The 22097-nt window shown below is 40.9% G+C and overlaps 1 protein-coding gene across 1 annotated transcript in view; it reads left to right on the top strand.

Annotated features, from left to right (window-relative positions):
* EPHB1 (EPH receptor B1) overlaps positions 1–22097 on the top strand; it is a 251330-nt gene that overhangs the window by 206358 nt on the left and 22875 nt on the right. Inside the window, exons 10-16 of the mRNA XM_075201569.1 lie at positions 2122–2244; positions 2990–3237; positions 7842–8057; positions 10834–10983; positions 16046–16239; positions 17267–17422; positions 18046–19103. Coding sequence (XP_075057670.1) covers positions 2122–2244; positions 2990–3237; positions 7842–8057; positions 10834–10983; positions 16046–16239; positions 17267–17422; positions 18046–18154 — 1196 coding nt within the window. The 3' untranslated portion in view covers positions 18155–19103. The remainder of the gene's footprint in view (positions 1–2121; positions 2245–2989; positions 3238–7841; positions 8058–10833; positions 10984–16045; positions 16240–17266; positions 17423–18045; positions 19104–22097) is intronic.

The following is a 22097-nucleotide window of genomic DNA, read 5'->3' as shown; positions in this document are numbered from 1 at the left end:
TGATTTTTATGTATTAAAATACCGAAGGAGTATAAATGATTTTATCTTTGTTTGGAGACTTAATAAACATTTTAAGAATTATAGTGACTTGTTATTTAAAATGACTGGCAACAATTCTGAGGTTTTGTTGCTGCTAGTTTTGCATTGTATTACATGCAAAATGAAATTGATTCTTCCAGGATAAAACAAATGTCATATCCTAGTCCGTTCTAGTGTGTAATTTCAGCAACAAAATACATCTCTTATTACACAATTTATGTACGGGCCGGCCTGTTAACTGGAGAAAACAGTCAGAAATGATATTTGTCCTTTTCCCAGAAAGCTTCTTGGCTTTAGTTAGGGGGAAAATTAATTAACCTGCTAAGATCAGAAAGAGTAACCTCCTTTGCAATGTGTCGCTGTCATCTTAGCCTTGGAAAGAACAAATGATCAAGCTGATGCTCAAATGCAATGACTTCCTGGAATCCAAATAGAGAACTCCAAATTGAATTTTTTTTTTTAACAAAGTGCACATTATCGACAGCACCAAACAGAGAACCTAGGACAGGGGGAATGAACCTTCCTTTACCCCCGGACACAATGATAAAAAATGAGGATAATGGAGTGATGATTTCATTATTAAGTGCAGATAAAGTTAAAAGAGGAAGGGAGGAGTGATGAGGGATTGAGAGAAAGGATTCCTGTAAAGAGAGAGGGAAGAAAACCAGGGCGAGGCGGAGGAGGGAGTGGTGAGAGATGAGTAAGGTGAGGAGGGAGTAAGGAGTGATGGCTGTATAGACATACTGACGCACAAGGTAAGATAAACTTGCAGGGGAGCCGGGAAAAGATCTGGTGTCACAGCAATATTAAATCTTCATTTCTCACGTGCTGGACAAGGACTGTGGGAGATATAATCCTGTGATGTGAAAGATTGTCAGATTCAAGCCAATCCATTGTTACTTGTATTGGACAGGGGCAGTCCCGGACTGCTTAAGGCCACTGTGCTGGAATAGGGCACAATATGCTGCAAGATCCCCATTCTGGACATTTATGGGTCATATCAATTCTCATACTGCAGAAGGAAATACACTCTCTGATTAAAGGGATTCAGGAAGAAAGTATTTCACAAAGGACTTAGTGATAGGTCTATCAAAGGGCGAATAGCCCTTCACCAGTGATATTTACCAAGCCTTGCTGCAGTACTTGTCATTGGGCCTGATTCATTAAGGATCTTAACTTGAGAAACTTCTTATTTCAGTCTCCTGGACAAAACCATGTTACAATGCAAGGGGTGCAAATTAGTTTTCTGTTTTGCACATCAGTTAAATACTGACTGTTTTTTCATGTAGCACACAAATACTTGATAGCTTATTTGTACACTGAAACTTAAAGTTGATATTTGTGTGCTACATGAAAAAACAGTCAGTATTTAACTGATGTGCAAAACCGAAAACTAATTTTCACCCCTTGCATTGCAATATGGTTTTGTCCAGGACACTGAAATAAGAAGTTTCTCAAGTTAAGATCCTTAATGAATCAGGCCCATTGTGTTTACAGAATGGATGGCCTGGAAAAAATAATTAATTGAGGCAATACATTATTTTTTTTTAGTCTGGAACTTCTTAAATGAATGGTGCTGTTGCCTCTGAAAGAAAATATTATATTATAAATACTATACTATTATTTTATGAGGGGGTGAAGGGTAGCTATAATATAATATATATGGCTATCAAATGCAGAAAAACCAATGATACCATAGTGACAAATTCATGTTAAATTGTTACGTTATATACTTTTTTATCGGAGATAAAAAATTAGATTTATCTCTGCAATAAGTGTTGATTTGATAAATATACTGCAATTAGCTCCCCGGTATTTACACAAGCACTTTCAGAGCCTGTTTTATCAGCCTTTCTATAGTCTGCTTACTATCAGACTTAGCATAACACCCAGGGTATGCTTATAGAAAGCAATTTAAATGTATAATGTAATTTATAAAATACCAGTTCACTTATAGGTCATGGTGTGACAGTAGGATGCATCGCAGAAGACATATAAGTATCTGGTTTTACATGTCAGTAGTAGTTGGGAGAAGTGTATCCAAAGTGCCTTATTCATATTCTCTGCTCCACATGTCCGCAGGTTCCCCAGGAATGAAGATTTACATTGATCCCTTCACATATGAAGATCCCAACGAGGCTGTGAGAGAGTTTGCTAAGGAGATTGATGTCTCTTTTGTGAAGATTGAGGAAGTCATTGGGGCAGGTGGGGCAGATTATCTACTAGTCACATGACAAGGCTGTGTGCACACAGCCACTCTCTACATCTGTCTTACGATACGTTTGAGCTGCGTTCAGCCATTCGCTAGATGCAACTTAAAATATATGTAAATATAGTTGTCCGTTTGCTTATTTCTTCCGGCTAGGGCTGGTCATGTCATTCCTTGTGTCCCTTTCAATACAACACAATTAGTCATCTTCATCTTCGTATTTTGGGCTGCATTCTGCAAGGGGCTGAACAAAGCTCAACATTAGCGTGCCACAGATGTTTATGTAACCTAAAAAGTACCTGTCACAAACACACAACTGTACATTAAACAGACAAGGTATATCTAAAACACATGTTGCATTAACTATGTGTTACAGCTATATCGTTTCTTCTATAGTCACATTTTTACATGTCTGCATACAGTTAGCATCTTCTGGGTATAGGTAGTATATATTCCTAGTAATAAGAGGAAGCATCCCATCTAAGGTGCTCACTGTGCTCCTGCGAAGCCTTAGTGACATCATCACACCATAAAAAGTCTCCAGCTTTCAGCTATTTTCTCTATGATCACATGACATATGTGTCCTTAGGTCACTCCAAAAACTATGACATGCAGAACTATGAGGAATCGTTGGAGAGATCTGAAAAATACACTTTGTGACTCTGCCATTGTTCTCAAACATCTAATACAAAGTGTTGCTGCTAAATACTATTCACCTAACTGATTGTCTCTGACCTGCAGGAGAGTTTGGGGAAGTATACAAAGGTCGCCTGAAGCTCCCTGGGAAGAGGGAAATCTATGTTGCTATTAAAACGCTCAAGGCTGGATACTCGGAAAAGCAAAGACGGGACTTCCTGAGTGAAGCCAGCATTATGGGCCAGTTTGATCATCCCAATATCATCCGACTGGAAGGTGTGGTGACCAAGAGTCGGCCTGTTATGATCATTACAGAATTCATGGAGAATGGGGCCCTGGACTCCTTCCTTCGGGTAAGCAGCCAAAGTGGAAGAAGTTGTCAGTCATCTAGAGCAGGTTATTCCAAATCTGGTCCTTGAATAACCCAGACAGGTCTTGTTTTCAGGTTTTCCTTAATTATTCTTATTATAATGTATGACATTGCCACTTACAGTCAAAGTTTTAATGCACAGCTAAGTGATCTGACAATGAAAGCCATTGTTCTGGGAGCGCTGGACAGCAGATCCGTAATGCAGCTCTACAGTGTGCAGTATGCATTAAAATAACATTAACTCTTTAATTTCCCGATGAGCAACTTTTAGAGAACATTGGGATTAGACTGCTTTCCTGCTCCTTAGGAGTGTAGTTGTCACTGTTGGTGAGAGATGTACTGTAATATATAATATATACTGGAGACTTTGAGGTTCTCCAGGGATATACTTAGCTTGTTCTGTAAGTCATAGTCACAAATCACATCACAGCTAGCTTGCACACAGATAAACGGCTCTCAGGTTGCCAGCTGAATCATTCATGCATAGTTGGATTAATACTATAGATAGATAAAACAGAATGTGATTGGGCTAGTTGTAAGACTAACACACACACCTTAACGGCTTAATGTACCTGTCGGGTAGGTAGTCCATATTCGATTCTGTGTCACACTAAAACAGTCACACTAAAGCACACTTACTTTATCTCAATACACAAAAATACCTAGAAGCAGACCCTCCAACACGACCCCTTCTACCCAGTACAGAGCGCTCTGCTCCCAAACTGCTTACAGCTATCTAGGCTGAACTAATTGATATTTAAATTCTCATGAATTAATGAATTTAGCCCAGATAACCACAATAGGAAAATAAATGGTGATGATGATGATGAAGTGGAAATGCAGTTTTTTTGGCAATAGTCCGGGGAGGGCTGGCAGATTTTAGCCCAGGGGTAAGACTCAACTCAATAGCCTATTAGGAACATTTTAACAGAATTTTTTTAAAAAAATAATGCAGGTAGCCCAGTGACCCAGCCCTAAGTAGCCCACTATGGGACCGGCCCGGGGGACAGATGCCCCCCTGCCCCCCAGCCCAGCCTGCCCCTGCCAATAGGGCTTATTTTAATTGCTCTCAATTCATCAAAGGGTTTACTGCCGCTGTTATATCTGTAGGTAGGATTTGCCCATATTTTTGCATGTTGATTTATCTTGTACAACTGCAATACCTGTTCTGTTATTGCCATCTCAGGATGGAGATAGCAGACCAATAGCAGACTAATATTTTTTAAATAAATACGTTTTATTTTTTACTAAATGGAACTGAAACTACAATCTGGGTTTCCAGTTTAACTACGCTAGCACAAGCCGGCCGTATCACTCAGCTACCCCAGCAATAGTGTTTTTGATAAATAGCAGCAGTAAGTGATTTTTTTTTGCCCTTTAGTTACAGTGACATGGATGAGTCACTCTGAAATAGGGTTATCCTGTCATGTTAAATCTGGAAACATATTAAATATATATGTGGCATTGGATTTAGTTTCTGTACACACTGCATATCTGTATAGGATAAATTACAGAAATTCAATTAATTTTATTAAAATCTTGCAATATGTGTATTTATGGATTCTTGTGGCTGATCTGGTAACATTATTTAGAAGGTATTTTTTGGGGCCATTGTTATGCACGTTTAGGTGCTATCCAATAACGATTGTCCAATTGCCGTAATGTGGTTCCAAAGCGATTTAATAGCCAAAAGTATCAGAATAACAAGTCAGAATAAAATAAGTAAAGCCATTACTTTTAGCAGGCGTTTTGGATCCAGTGTACAGTCATTCAGGTCTGAAGGCTGTGGTCAAGCAGACTGAACACTGGTCCCAGAGCCCTCACTTATATACAGGTAGTGATACAGTGAAAACAATACAGATGATGTGGCTTGCTTCCATAGGGTCAGGCTTCAGGAGGGTCCAGTGCAATGCAGGTCATTGGCCAGTTCAAATGATACTATCCAAGGGTAGGGTCGGCTCTCCTGGAGATGCATACTTAATCTTCCTGCCAAGAACTGGTTTAAACCGGTCTATGTGCACTACACAGACAATATCATTCTAATTATTTATTCCCTACAATCTATATCTACCATACGCAAGGTGCAATCCATTTAGCGATTGAACCGGACGTCAGCGAATAAATAGAGGATTAGAATGATACTAGACATGATATGTTTCCTGTGACCTGAACCTTACATATCACTAACGTGTATATAACTTTATAATATCAACCATGAACTCTGCTACATTTCGACATAAATAACTATGTGTTGCAACTACATTTAATATGAGCTAATTACAAGTGTATGTGTGCGGGTAAATGCATGTATAAGTGTTTGCCACATGTTGCGGTTAGTTACGCTCCTCCACGCCGTAGCATGCTATTCGCATAACTTCAGACATAGACAATCAAGTTGTTAGATATTAATTAAAATGACCATATCCAATTATCTGACTTATACACTGTTTACTAACATATAAATGCATCCAGTCAGATTTTCGCTTTGGTTGTCTTCCTTTTTCCTCATGGAAGCTAATAGCTGATTGGTTGGTATGCTGCACTGTGCACATCTGCATTTAATGTAGAATAATGTCAGTCTTCCTACTCGGCGCTCACAGTGGAAAACATACATTTTTCTCTTTTGTGACTGTAATATATGGCTCTGACCGCACACACATGTATACATCCTGAGCTTGTCCTATATTGATGAAGTTGTCTTGAGACAATGCAGAGTGATTGTGAAGATGAAGTACCAGCCAAATGCTAACTGCAGATGACCTAAAAAAAATCTAATTTCAGCCTCTGGATAAAAATAGGGATATTAATTGGAGCCTTGGTTCTTCCTGAAAGTAGGTTATATGATCGTGTCCACTGGGGACTCCTATGTCTGAGAAGGAGTGGAGCACAGCCTGGTTCACCAGCTTGCCTGAGCAGAATACATAGGAGGCTGGGTGTAACAGGGGAGACTAATGCTCTCATATGTCTCTATCTTCTTGTGTTCCTGTCATTGTTTTCTGTTTATGTCATCACGTTCTTTCTCTAGGCAGAGGTTTGTTTTATGTGTTTGTATACTAAGGGCCTGATTTAGAGTTGAACATAAAGAAGCTCTGATTGTGTATGAGCATCTGCACGCTTGTGTTTCCATGTCTGTATTTTAGTTGCATGCATCTTAAGCTAGGTGCAACCTTAAATCTGGTATATAAATGGATCCAGAGCAAAGAGGAGACATTCATCTTAATCAGCTCCAAAATTTGCACCCAGGTAATGTAGGTGCAAAGTGTATGTCTCATAACTAATGTATTTGAGGATCTATGTAACTTAAAATAAGAAAGATTTGTGCTTAATTTGCGTCTGCAGGCCCACGCTGTACTACACTTTGCATATTAACGCTGCTGATCTCTCCAGGCACAAGGGACCACAAGTGCTACACTAGACTGTGTTTTATATCGCGCAACTCTAAACTTTGCAACTCTAAATCAGGAACTAAGAGTTAATAGGGCTTAACCAAAATTGTGTCCAGTTTTACTCAAATGTGACCATGTGTGGACTGAGATTGGACTGAATGGGGGCAGGGCCTATTTTGTACCGATTTTGTCATACTAAATTTTGGGAGGTATGATGTTGTAATTGACCTCCAGAGACATACTGTGTTCAGAAGATACTGCTATAAAGTCACCATCTCCATGGTAATCCTGGGGCAATCTACTTTACAACTGGAGATGTGGCCACTCCCACTTATGGTAATTTATGTAGATGTGAAGTAGAACACTTCTTTTCTCTTGACAACACTGAGGCATAATGTGGAGCTGAGCGTATATTAATCTATAGGTTTACCATCCAGATGGTATTTTACCGGTGTTGCTGGTTAATAAGTACTCTGTGCCCATGCCACTGCTTTGTGTTTACCTCTTTAAATCCACAGTAATCAGCAATGTAAACATTTATACAGTAACACATATGTGCAGGACAGTAACTCACCAACCTACTTACACATCAGCACAGTAACATGTAAACAGACGTACACCAGGCACAAATAACTTCATACTATAACGCTTTCAATTATTACTCATCTTGCAGAGCAATTACACACAAAGATATATTAAGGTAGAAGTGATATGTTGTTACTAAGCAAGCACCAGCCTTATTATACCCTTCTGTGTATCTTTTTCTTCTTCATCCGCTAATGAACAGAATTGTCAGTGTGGTTACTGCAGTATTTATGCTACATTGTGACTCACTTGCATGTTTGACAGAAGAGCACACATCGGGGAGAATAAACTCAGTTTATGGAGCTTATTATGTATTTCACATACAGCTGTAGTACATGTATTTCTCTCTGTGCGCTGCACTGAATATAAAGTCCTTGGTGGTTTGTGGTGCAGAAAGAAAAGAGTGGAACTTGGTGCAAATAATACACATCTATATACAATATGTCATATTCTCATATTCAGAATTATGTTCATAGAACAACTACTGCTGCAAATGTTTATAGTTTACTCACTAATAAGACCAGCGTGCACTTTTATACACATGCCTTAAAGTAATTATTTATTCAGTGTTGATCTCTAAATGAATATTTTTTTTTTATATATGTATCACATATAGCAAAATGATGGCCAGTTTACAGTCATCCAACTGGTAGGGATGCTCAGAGGTATCGCAGCCGGCATGAAGTATCTATCTGAGATGAATTATGTGCACCGAGACCTGGCCGCTCGGAATATCCTGGTGAACAGCAACCTGGTCTGTAAAGTGTCGGACTTTGGGCTTTCCCGCTATCTGCAGGATGACACCTCTGACCCAACATATACCAGCTCCCTGGTAAGATGTTTTATGATTGTGATGGAGAAATCTGGGGGCTTATTTCATAAGATGGTGCATCGCGCATGTGTGCTGCAACGCATAGCAACCATTACCAGGATAGTCACTGTCATATTTCTGGTACAGTTTAGAACAGGAAAACAAACAGTTGGCTGCTTTAAATTACAGCACACAGAGCTATATTATCAGATAATCCCACTTCTCTATGCTGTAGATCAATGTATTCCACCCCACGTTAGGGGTGGAATAAATACATTGGCAAGCTTTACAGTCATACATTCACGCAGTGATTCTATCTAACTTGGCAGCATATAGTATGTGTATATTGTTACAATGTGAAGCGACTCCTAAATTTAACATAATCAGCCGCATGCTGTGTATTATTATTATTATTACTATTATTATTATTATTATATTGTTGCTTTGTATAGTATGTTGTGTTTTATGTTGATGGTGTGTACTTATCTTAAACAATAATATAGACATTCCATCACAGAACAAATTTTAAATGAATAGGGTCATCCAAACGGATGTAGTCTACATAGAATATACGGACGGATGGATTACATGAGCACAGTAACACAAATATATGACATTTCCAACCATTATGTCATGATGAGTGACAGACTATGAAGGGAAGAGCTGTGGAGCTGTAGCGCCACTGATTCCGCAGCGCTGTACAGAGAACTCATTCACATCAGTCCCTGCCCCATTGGAGCTTACACTCTAAATTCCCTACAATACACAGACAGACAGACATAGAGAGAGACTAGGGTCAATTTTGATAGCAGCCAATTAACCTACTAGTATGTTTTTGGAGTGTGGGGGGAAACCGGAGCACCCGGAGGAAACCCGTGGTAGAACAATCTTTTTGTCAAACAGCGGAGGGTTAACCCATGAGATCTTTTATTTACATAAATAATAATAAAACTGAGGGGCTGGCGCCTTAGGAATAAATCTTTGTTAAATAAAGGAACAAAGCTGTTCAAACCTCGTCATACGACGGATAATACCAAATCTCTGCTCTACAAACATAATGGAGACGGGCTGTTTAAATGAGACTGATTTGTCTCTGAGCTCAGCTCGCATCTGGTCTGCGTTAGATATTCTCTTGTTCCTTCCTTGTTTCCCCCTTTTTTTTACCTTTTTGGCATTCTGTAATCCCATCTAAATCCTTTCCATAATGCATAGCTTATTTCTTGAAAGTGATGATTGAATACAGCACTCTGCAGTTCATGGTAGTCAGATGCTAAGGAGAAATCATTGCTCAGTAGATATGCCGAGGTCCTGAATGAGATGTCTTTAGCACACTAGATTAAATGTGTTCCTTCCAGTCAAGGTTTCTTCTGTCCTTGAAATAAGCAGCAATATTAATAAAGTTGCTCAGTGCTGGGAGCTGCCACTTTGGGCTTCTAGATACAATCCCTCATTGCAGAGGAAACAGGAATTGTTCTATTCTAGCACTTAATGAACAATTAGTTCATTGTTCTTACTGGTGTAGACATTTAGGCAGTTCTAAGTATTATGATGTTAATACAGACAATACCCATGTCATGCGTTGTGGACTCAATAAAAACAGAAAGACCTAAACCTACCATTATGGATGTTTTTTGTTTATCCTGAATTTAATACATAACAATGACACGCTCAAGGTTCTTTGTAGTTGAGCACAGTGTGTAGATTTCACTTTACAGATGTAAGCACTAGATTTATGAATTGTTAATGTGTTTTATAATGAATTAAACTGGATCTGCTGTTGCCACATAAATTCATATTAGTGTCTTTTAATAATGCTTTGTCTGGTTGGTTGTGTATAAAAAATATACAGAAACTTTAGTTACTATCACCTCCCTGATGCAGCAATAGTATGTTTTTTTATTTAAAAGGTGCCTTTGACTAGGTTCGCTAAGTTCCTTTTTGTTATCAATAGAATATAATGCAAAATATTCTCCTTATTCCTCGTAGATGTGGGCGGGGATAGAATAACCTGTAGCCAATCAGATAATCAGAATGGTGACAGCACCCAATGTGCTGTCGTGTGAGCCAGTGACCTGTCCCCTCATGTGATTATATTAGTACAGACAGTGCTGCATGTGACAAGGGCAATCTCATAACATAAAGAGAGTAATGGAGCTAAGCTGTTAAACTACTAGAATGGAGGATAGATATAAAGTCAACTCTCCCGGAATGTCCGGGAGACTCCCGAAATTCGGGTCAGTCTCACGGACTCCCGAGAGAGCAGGCAAATCTCCCGCATCCTGCTACTGCCATTCCAAAATGACGGTGAATCGCGTTATTTTGTCCCCCGCCCCCCACAGCAAAACAACATTTTTATTGTGGGGGGCAGGGCTAAAATGAAGCGTTTCACCCGCCATGCCCCTCTCCTGGAAAGAACTTGCCCAAAGTAGGCAAGTATGTATAAAGTTATACAACAAAAGAATAACAATCACTTCAGGAACAATGACTGATATGCTATATGTGGTTTGTGATGTACTATTGAATTATAAACGGTTATGTCGCACTTGTCATATCCACACAGTAGGCAGCACCTTTGTGGATAGTCATGAGAATGCAGTCCATGGATTCATTAGGAATTGGTTACATTTTAGCTTATTGGAATATTTTATAGCTAAGTTAAAGACACTTTGGGAGCCAGATGTTCCTAAATGATATCTCCCATGGTGCAGCTATACCTTTAGCAAATCTCCCATGATGCTTAGTCAGAAAGTGGCCCAACCAACTATAGGCGTGTACATGACTGTTATATTTTTTCCAGGGTGGAAAGATCCCAGTGAGATGGACGGCACCGGAAGCCATTGCCTACCGCAAATTCACGTCCGCCAGTGATGTTTGGAGTTATGGTATTGTTATGTGGGAGGTGATGTCATTTGGAGAACGGCCATACTGGGACATGTCCAACCAGGATGTAAGGACACATTATATCTGTGATAGAAATTGTTATTTTTTTTAAAGTTCTTTTACTTTTTTTACTAGCTATTAGTTGTTAAACGTTTTATGGCAGCCTCTCTGTATTCCAGTTAATGTGTATTAAATATCTTTAAATCCACTATAAAATATAGTACATTTTGTCAAAACTAGTTCATAAATACCTATAGCATAGTGTATATTTATTATATACATAAGTTGTGCTTTCATATACAGACATCTGCTGATCAGACACCAGACATGTACATACACTGGGCCTGTCCTCACACACGTGTCAGCTGATCACATACACCGGGCCTGTACATATACTGCATAGGCCTGCACCAGGCCTTTATATACACTGGGCCTGTCCTCACACCCATGTATCAGCTGATCACAGACACCGGGCCTGTACATATACTGGGCCTGTCCTCACACATGTATCAGCTGATCACAGACACTGGGCCTGTCCTCACACATGTATCAGCTGATCACAGACACCAGGCCTGTCCTCACACATGTATCATCTGATCACAGACACCGGGCCTGTACATACACCGGGCCTGTCCTCACACATGTATCAGCTGATCACAGACACCAGGCCTGTACATACACCGGGCCTGTCCTCACACATGTATCATCTGATCACAGACACCGGGCCTGTACATACACCGGGCCTGTCCTCACACATGTATCAGCTGATCACAGACACTGGGCCTGTCCTCACACATGTATCAGCTGATCACAGACACTGGGCCTGTCCTCACACATGTATCATCTGATCACAGACACCGGGCCTGTACATACACCGGGCCTGTCCTCACACATGTATCATCTGATCACAGACACCGGGCCTGTACATACACTGGGCCTGTCCTCACACATGTATCAGCTGATCACAGACACCGGGCCTGTACATACACCGGGCCTGTCCTCACACATGTATCATCTGATCACAGACACCGGGCCTGTACATACACCGGGCCTGTCCTCACACATGTATCAGCTGATCACAGACACCAGGCCTGTACATACACTGGGCCTGTCCTCACACCCATGTATCATCTGATCACAGACACCGGGCCTGTCCTCACACATGTATCATCTGATCACAGACACCGGGCCTGTACATACACTGGGCCTGTCCTCACACATGTATCAGCTGATCACAGACACCAGGCCTGTACATACACTGGGCCTGTCCTCACACATGTATCAGCTGATCACAGACACCAGGCCTGTACATACACTGGGCCTGTCCTCACACCCATGTATCATCTGATCACAGACACCGGGCCTGTCCTCACACATGTATCATCTGATCACAGACACCGGGCCTGTACATACACTGGGCCTGTCCTCACACATGTATCAGCTGATCACAGACACCAGGCCTGTACATACACTGGGCCTGTCCTCACACATGTATCAGCTGATCACAGACACCAGGCCTGTACATACACTGGGCCTGTCCTCACACATGTATCAGCTGATCACAGACACCAGGCCTGTACATACACTGGGCCTGTCCTCACACCCATGTATCATCTGATCACAGACACCAGGCCTGTACATACACTGGGCCTGTCCTCACACATGTTTCAGCTGATCACAGACACCGGGCCTGTCCTCACACATGTATCTGCCGATCACATACACCAGGCTTTTTCCTCACACACATCTGCTGATTATAAACACCAAGGATGTTCCGACTCACGGGTGCCTGCCAGCAGTTTACATACAGTCTCTTATCACATGGCCGGGGTGAAGCAGGTGAGCTGTTCCTGCTCAATGCTGTGTTTAAATATTGCAAAAATCAAAGCCTGAGAAAGAAAAGGAGGGTTGACTGGAGGGTGAGCACTAAAACTACTGCTGTGTCAGATGGATCAGGCTGAAAAAGAAGAAAAGAATCCACATAAAGCAAGAAAATTGGAAAGTGCAGTCGGTGCACTGGGAAGTAATTGGACTTGAAGAAGCTTTGAACATGTGTCAGGCTGGTGGAGACGCTCCGCTCTCACAGTAATGCAGTGAGCGGCAGATATAATGATGGGGCGAGCAGAACAATGCTCTGAATACTGTGCGGCTTTGATTAACCTGCTGCAGCCCTGGCTGTGTTACTGCCCTCGCTCTCTGAGCAATGTGATCACATAGGAGAGGGGTAGAGAACAGTGGTGTTAGGCAGTAATTAAAGCTAGTGTGCATTGGTAGTGAGGAGCAGAGCACTCTGGGATATTACCATAGTTTGCAGGACGGTAGCTCCCTACTTTAGGTATACATCCGGGCTGTCCAATGGGAGGCCCGTGGGCCTTATAATGCTTTTTGGGGGGCAACCTCATTTGACTCTGATGTATCATATAATTCTTTAACAGTATTCAGACTGCAAGAACATAGTTATACATGAGGCCCTATATACAAAATACAATCTCCATTATAATATATATATATATATATATCAGCCTGTGGATCTACAGCTGCTGTGGTACTATACATCATCATCAGCTATTTATATAGCGCCACTGATTCCACAGCGCTGTACAGAGAACTCACTCACATCAGTCTCTGCCCCATTGGAGCTTACAGTCTAAATTCCCTAACACACACAGACACAGACAGACAGACAGAGAGAGACTAGGGTCAATTTGATAACAGCCAATTAACCTACCCATATGTTTTTGGAGTGTGGGAGGAAACCAGAGCACCCGGAGGAAACCCACGCAAACACGGGGAGAACATACAAATTCCTCACAGATATGGCCATGGTCAGGAATTGAACTCATGACCCCAGTGCTGTGAGGCAGAAGTGCTAACCACTGCACCACTGTGCTGCCCTACAGTGTCCCGACAGCTACACATTCCAGTAGCTGTAGGACCTGTAGTCTCTGTACACACTGGGGCCGGTGCAGAGTGGGACGTAGGCCAGTTTCTGTAGCGTATCTTATGTGAAATTGCTCTGACTTGTCTAAAAAGTGGGTGAACAAAGGAACATGCGCCTATGCAGTCGCAGTATTCTAGCATCTATGCCCACCTACGCCTGGAGAGGCAGGACAGGGGAGGGAAAGGGCGTTCTAAATTGGCCAAGTACAGTAAAAGTGTGTTTACAGAAATGCGGCTCATGCAGACCATCCAGTACACGTATTTATGCTTGTTAGCAGGTATATTTTTTGCAAAATAAGAAAGGGAAATCTAGCAGTGGCACTAAACGCTAAGGGCTAGATTTACTAAGCTGCGGGTTTGAAAAAGTGGGGATGTTCCCTATAGCAACCAATCAGATTCTAGCTGTCATTTTGTAGAATGTAAAGTTATAGAATGTTCCACTGGAACAAGCTCCCTCCCTCCATCAGAACTTCCCCTAATCTGTCCAGCTTCAAACGGGCCCTAAAAACCCACCTTTTTCTTAAAGCCTTTCTGTCTCCCACTTAACTTCCTACCTTATCTTCTGCCTCTGTCCCCCTACTCTCCCTCTCTCCCCTGCGTCTCTCTGTCTGTCCACCCCTCCCCTTAGATTGTACGCTCCTCTGAGCAGGGCCATCTCTCCTCCTGTTTCCACCACTTCTAACTCTGCTCTCCAGCTACTTAGCCCTCCTCCTCAAAGGTCCTCCACCCCACGTCCACTTTCGCTCCCTCCTCCCCCCTGGGGGTCTCCCTGTCTTCCGCGCCCCCCTTCTTGGGCCCCGTCGTTTTCGGATCCTCCCTCCCCTTTCCCCGCCCTCTCTAGCTGTGCATTGAGCGTACTGAGTTGCTGTGTTTACTGTACTGTGCTGTCTCCCATTGTATTGTGATTTTGTTTGTCTCTGTACGGCGCTGCGGATGCCTTGTAGCGCCTTATAAATAAATATTAATAATAATAATAATAATGTACTAAATAGATGTAAGCTAGAATCTGATTGGTTGCTATAGGCAACATCCCCACTTTTTCAAACCCGTAGCTTAGTAAATCTAGCCCTAAATGTAAAGACACTTTCACCTAATAATATATATTATGAGAAGTGCAGCAAAGTGTAACTAACATATAAAATATCCAAAACATGAAAACTGAACTTGAACCCTTTTTTTAGCCAACTTTGCTCCAAATGATTTTTGAATAGGTGAATCTCAAAAAGAAAAATCAAGTGTATATAGTTCTGTATAAAAGTGATAAAGATATAAATCATATAAGGTCACACTCACGCGATGTGTATAGAAAGCAGGACGTCCACACACTTTATGTGATGATTCCTCCTGGATCTGTATGCAGTAATGATATAGGGAGATCTCATTGTATCACGCTGTTCCAGAGGAACGGTGTATAATAACAATATAAAATATCACATAGTAAAGTATTGTTGGGTGAAAACAGCCATATACAATCAATGAAAAGTTTTCATATAGAATGGAGAAAACTGTTAAAAAAAAAATCAAAAAATTTTATTAAAACATATGTCCCCAAATGGAACAATAGGTCATGTACCGGAACAAGGTGGCAAATGTGCAAAAAAAAAGTTCCAGGACATAGAGTCTCTAGAGGATATCTTTTGCACTTGCTAGAAAGCAGGTGCAAATACTCACTGATGATGATGATGACTTATTGTAAACCAGACGCGTATGCTGCAGACGCAGAGGTTGATGCATCTCAAGATGTTTACGGCTCTGCATTGCCGCAGAAATACTATTACGTTCCCTGCTCTTTTTTTTTATGAGTAAGCTAGTCTTGTTTTGTGGCCAACACCGCATCAGCCCCAGTATGTTTAAATATAGCAAAAAATTAAACACTGGGAGTGAGAGATTGATGATTGGAAACTGAGACTATCAAGTACAATATACAGAAGAAAGTTAACATGGAAAAATTAGGCATTTAGGTGATGACACAAAAAGTGTTTTTGTTATTGAAATAATCCTAATTTTAACTAAGTTTGGCTGCACGTATGCTGCTACTGATAGACATAGATAATACAAGCAAGATCTGTTATCATACTGCACATGGCTGTTTAAGTTATTCAATTCCCTGATAGCTCTTGTGTTTTACAATGTTGTTGTCATTTTGATTATATGCGCAGCTTCCTCAGTGTCTCTCTCTCCCCACACAGGTCATCAATGCCATTGAGCAGGATTATCGCTTGCCTCCCCCTATGGACTGTCCAGCTGCCCTGCACCAGCTCATGCTGGACTGCTGGCAGAAGGATCGAAACAGCCGGCCGCGTTTTGGGGAGATTGTCAATACTCTGGACAAGATGATCCGGAACCCCGCAAGCCTCAAGACAGTGGCCACCATCCCTGCCGTGTGAGTCTGTCCTGGGCGATAATTTGTACAATGTCAGTGGTTTAAAATTTGTTTGGATGAAGATAGACATTGTGCTTGCAATTAAAGATGATCTTACACATATATTGCAAGCTCTGTTGTCATAGCATTTCTGTGTTATGTTTGGATAGAAAGTATTAGGTGTTTTCTACCAGCACTGCCAATCATATCTGTAGAGATCATAAGACATATTTCACTATTACCGATTTTTTGGCACGGTCATTTTCATTCCTTATCGCAATGATAAAGAATTGTTACCATTTATCAAAAGTGTTCTGCCACGACAGCAGTCGCGATAGGCGTCAGTACCAGTGAACACCTATCTCTTCTATGGTCACTATCTCAATGTGGCCACTATTGTGATAGTCACCAGAGGGGAGAGCAGGTGAGATCCGACGATCCCTCTACCGCAGTCCTCTCCCCATATGCTTCTATGGCTAACACCATTTTCAGATGGTGTCAGCCATCAGCCACAAGTTCGCAAGATTCCATTTCATTTTCAGAACTTGTTAAATCAGAAAAAAGTGCAGTACCTATAGAAATCTATGGGGACTGCTATTGCTATTGATAACAGTGGGACCTCCCTTCCCCCACAGTGCAACATGGTTTTACAAAGTGCCATTTTCTAGCCGGATTTACTTCTAGCTCTAAATAAGCTGCTTTCAGATGCTTGTTTCAGTGGACTGTGTGAATTGTAGATTACTGCCACAAACATTGTACATAGGGCTGTAGTATCACTTCAGGCTTCTCTTCTACAATCACAACAGCATTTTGAAAATATTCACAGCCTTAAAACCGCTATTGGGAATCACAAAAGTTTCTACAAAGGGTTTCTGAGGACAAATAATAAAACAAATACAACCACATTTTTGGAAAATTGCTAGCTTTATTACTCATATTATTTGAAGACTGAAATCTATTTGTAGTTTATTTGTAGTTTTATTGTAGTGATATGTTCCTCATTCCAATGACTCTCTTTTTCTTTTTTTTTTTTCCCTTTTTTTTATAGGCCTTCCCAGCCGCTGCTTGATCGCTCCATCCCAGACTTCACAGCCTTTACCTCAGTAGATGATTGGCTGAGTGCTATTAAAATGGGACAGTACAGAGACAGTTTCCTGAGCTCTGGTTTCACCTCTCTGCAGCTTGTCGCCCAGATGACCCCAGAGTACGTATGCATCTATCTGTCTAGCTGTAACTGAATGATGGCCACCTACGTCCGAACTAACTTCCTCACAATGCTCAACAACACATGGAATGTTAGTCCCTAGCACTTCCCAAGGACCCGATAACATTTCATTTTAATACTGTGTGTGTATTATTTTGCTGTCACTCAAGTAGTAATGTAAGGACTAAGGTTGTGATGAGATACAGGTTCAAGTCCTTGTCATAAGTTTGGCCAACCAGATCCTTCTCTAAACCTATGTTTATATTTTCTGTATAACTTTATACTTTGAAATACAAGAGAAGACTTGTAACAACATACAGTGATTCAGACGTTACAGCAAAGTGGACATGCTTTGGAAGATAGCTAATCTATTGTTCTGCAATTGCTTTATTAATATTAGAGATATAGTCAGGAGTTAAAGAACAATTTGTGCAAGTATACACACTAATGCCATATCGGGCCAAATGGTCGTTTATCAGGTGTTTGACCCTATAAGTGGCTGAAAAAACTTTAGTGTGTACCTAGCCTAAGTCAATCATGTCTTTATAAAGTATATTTAAGTTTAGCAGATGTACCTTTTAGTCACAATGTAGATATCTAAACTGTTCTCCTGTCTTTTTCAGGGACCTTATGAGGATAGGAATAACATTAGCTGGACACCAGAAAAAAATCCTGAACTGTATTCAATCCATGAGGGTCCAAATGAGCCAGTCTCCCACCGCTATAGCATGAGACTTTTGGGCTGGGTGAGGGAGTCATTGAGGGTGGGGGAGGGAAAGAGAAGTGGTTGGTTGGAGATAGGAAGGGTTTGGGCAGTGGGGAAACACGAACTTTGCAATTCAGGAGGAAACACTTCAATGTCAATGGTGGAAGACTCATCCGTAATGTAAGACCCCTACACCGATTGTCTCTGGTAAAATAGAGCATTGGAGATCTGTTAGAGAAGCACCAGTTACTGGATGTCTGTGACCAGAAGGCTGCTAATGGTTAATGGTAGGACATTCTTTGAGAAGATCTTGCCTGTGAACATCAAATGTGTTGGATGATGGAAATAAAGGTGCTTAATACGTAATTGCAAAGAGATTGAGGATGCCACATTCAGCCCGCTTCACCCATGAATGGATGCCCCCATATCCTCATTTCTGCTGCTGCATCAGGGAGGGAGGCCGTTGGCACACTTCAATCTTCTCTTTTTATTGTTTTAATTGTCTTCATATTGAAGATGAGGTTGTATGGAAGAACAAACATTTTTTTCTTCTTTTGCTTGCATTTTTCGGCAAAAAAATAAGGAAAAAAAACTTAAAAAGATTCAGGAAGAAAACCTGACAATGTGTCTACCTTTGTGTCCTGTATGTGGAGAAATACAGATTACAGAGCTATGGATTCAATGCTTGTACATAGAGAGGAAAAGGGATTGAGACCTATGGAACACACAGAGGGCTTTGTGGAGTTCTCTTCTTTGTGGAACTTTATCTGGATAATAGCAGACATTGTCTTGGAAGCTGAACACAGCACACAGATGGGGACAATGAAGACATCTGCGGTGGTTGGTGCACCATGGATTCTGGCGTATCATAGCACAAATGTCAATAAGCTCCTGTGATTTAATCTAAGATCATCTTGTTGTCTATGTGGAAATATTTAATGCTGAACGTGGAAATGGCATCTTCTAGTTTATGAGGTCAGTACTGGGTTTGTTGTATCTTCCATAGAACATTATATAATAACCTTCAAAACCTCTAGATTGTGGTTGACCACCTCTTACATCATTATTGATTTTAAAGTTATTACATTACAAATGTAACTCATTGCTCCATCCACCTTTATGCATAGTCAGGCACCTCAGTCCTCTGTCCCAGTGGGGTGTACAGTCCACTTTTCTATGACAGACACAATATAGCACACACCAAGACCATTTAACCTATCCATGTGGGTTTGACTCATGGGAGACCATCCAAGACCCAGTTCTTTATAGCGATACTAACCATTGTGCCACCATTCCACCCTATATTTAAACCTCTTAGCTCCCCATTGCCTGTTTCATAATCCTCAGTTGTCAAATCAAAACTTGGTTTTGTAAATGACCCCAATAGTCTTAGATTGTAATCTCTGCAGGGCAAAGGGTCCTCAGTGCCAGGTGTTACAGTATAGTATATACTATATAGTTATGTCATGTTCCTATAGTTGCATTGTAAAGCACTGCAGAAGAAACATGTTTATAATAAACTTGCCCTTAATTCTCGTCACTTTAAAATGTTTGTTTCCAACTCGTTTTTTTATTACATTAAACTGAAATATTTTTGTTCCATCTTCCGATTAATTTGAATATTTTCCTATTTTATACTTTTATACCTATTTTATATTTTTATTTCTAGTAATTACAAAATGCACTGGCTCCAAATAAGAGCAAGGTGGTACACATGGAACATTGCCACTGTATGCTGCATTAGTTATATATGACTTGACACTTGACAGCTTTTCATACTTGCTAATCGGTCCCCTCTCTCTTTTACACTGCATTTCTCCGTCTCCTCTTTATTATTTACCCTGCTTTTTTATGCCGATTATTCTGTCTCTTTCATTGTCGCTATCAAGTACGAGATGCTTTTCACTTATCACTTTCATCACAGCATTTCTATAGCAACAGTAAAATCCCATTTTAGTATTCTGTTTTGTTTTTTTTGCCGAGCGCTGGATTGGTTCTGAGACTTCTGACAGCTCATACTTCAAATTCCCAGTCTCGGCAAACAAACAGCCGAAGTAAAGCGTGCGGGGCAGGTAAATGGCTGGCTGAAGATTACCAATCACAGATTGTAAAAGAACATTATGTGGCCATCTCCACTTATGTGTTTTTTTGTTGTTTGTAAACCTTTTATTAAGTTTGGGTTATGTTGTGTTTATTGTATGATCTCCTACATAAGAAAAGCATCATGCCTTTATTTTGAAAGCCCGTTTGCCTGACACACTTGCACCTTGGCTTGCTTGTAATAATTTTCTGCATAAATCCTTATGGGGTAAAGGAGCAACGTTTTGGTTTGTGGTCTGCACTTTGATTTTTTTGTACACAAATTAACAGCAGTTGCTAAGGGCTCTAACGGTTAGCTGTTTTGCAAAATGCTGCAACATTGTTTCAACAGTATTTGAAACCTCAAATCCCTTCTATTAATTGCTAATTTATGTGAGCTAGAGATTTTAGCCAACATGTATCAGCTCAGATTGAGAAATTGTCTGAGTTCTTAACATTCTTCTCCTTTCTCAACCATCTGTCTTGTTCAGATATCACTTATATTATATAGTGTAAGGGAGTCATTGTATGGAGAGAAGTCTTCAAAATCTGCATCAAGTTTATTACAAATAACAACATGTATGTTATCAACATAAATAAAGAAATTATTGTAAAAATACACATGTTGTACTGCACTAGTAGTCATAGTCATGCCTAGGTAGGTACATGCTACAAAAAAACACAGCTTATAATCATAAATCAATACTCTCCTGGAATGCCCAGGAGACTCTAGAGTATCAGGAACTTCTCCCGAACGCCTGGGAGAGCAGGTCCGGGAGACTCCAGAATAGCAGTCAGTTCTCCCAAACTCCTGGGAGAGCAGGGCCGGGAGACTCCAGAATATCAGGAACTTCTCCCGAACTCCTGGGAGAGCAGGTTCGGTAGACTCCAGAATATCAGGCAGAAACCCAAACTCCTGGGAGAGCAGACCTTTCTCCTGGACGGGGTGGGAGTACTCAGTAACACAATACGCCGTAAATCGCATCCTTTTGGCCCCACCATGAACCGATTGCAGCTTTTTGCTGTGGGGGCAGGACTAAAATGACGCAATATGTGGCCCTACAATACCCCTGCATTGCCACTTGATCTTCCAGAGGGGAGAATCTCAAAGTATGATAATAGTTTGCAGCTGTAAATATGAAAAGCTCCAGATTATTTACTAGGTTGTTGACCTTTTAACTTTAATTTAGGAGTCAAGCAAACACTTTAAAAATCCAAAGAAGAACTTTATGCATAGAGGATTAATCAGAGCCGTCCTAACGCATGGATACGCTGGGCAGTTGCCTGGGAGCCCCACGAGCATAGGGGCCCCATAGACTTGCCAACTTTTCAGTTTATTATTCCAGGAGATTTCTCAGAACTTTCAAACCCTCTTTATTAAAATGTTTCGGTGGACTAATCACCTCAGTATCAGCTGTTATCTGTACATACGATCTTTCTGTTCCGAATACATTTCTTGACTTTGACGAAAACAATGTACACATACTAATTTCTACCTAAGTGGGTGAGTGGTTGTGTAGGTAGGGCCCCAGTGTATTGCTTTGCCCGAGGGCCTATAATGCTGTTACGAGGGCCCTGGGTTTAATATCAGACCAAAGGAGGGACAAGGACATTTGATCCCAAAGACAGACAGTTAAAATAAAAGTTGAGACATTAACTTAAATAATTATGTGTATTTTGTTTTGCCTTCATTAATGAGGACTTGTTCCTTTTGTGTAAAAAATATTTTTCGCATAGTGCCTTTTGCACTAAGTGTGTGTAAAACAACTCACACTTTTCCATATTCCCTTTATTCAGTGTGCAAAATGCCCATCTGGCCTGAGCAGCACACAGCATTATGGTTGCTCCTATGCAGCTACCTTCCTACATTACACTTTCTCTGGGTCACAG

Source organism: Mixophyes fleayi, chromosome 3 (assembly GCF_038048845.1).
Source record: "Mixophyes fleayi isolate aMixFle1 chromosome 3, aMixFle1.hap1, whole genome shotgun sequence".
Classification (NCBI taxonomy): domain Eukaryota; kingdom Metazoa; phylum Chordata; class Amphibia; order Anura; family Limnodynastidae; genus Mixophyes; species Mixophyes fleayi.
This window is presented reverse-complemented; position numbering and strand designations above follow the sequence as displayed.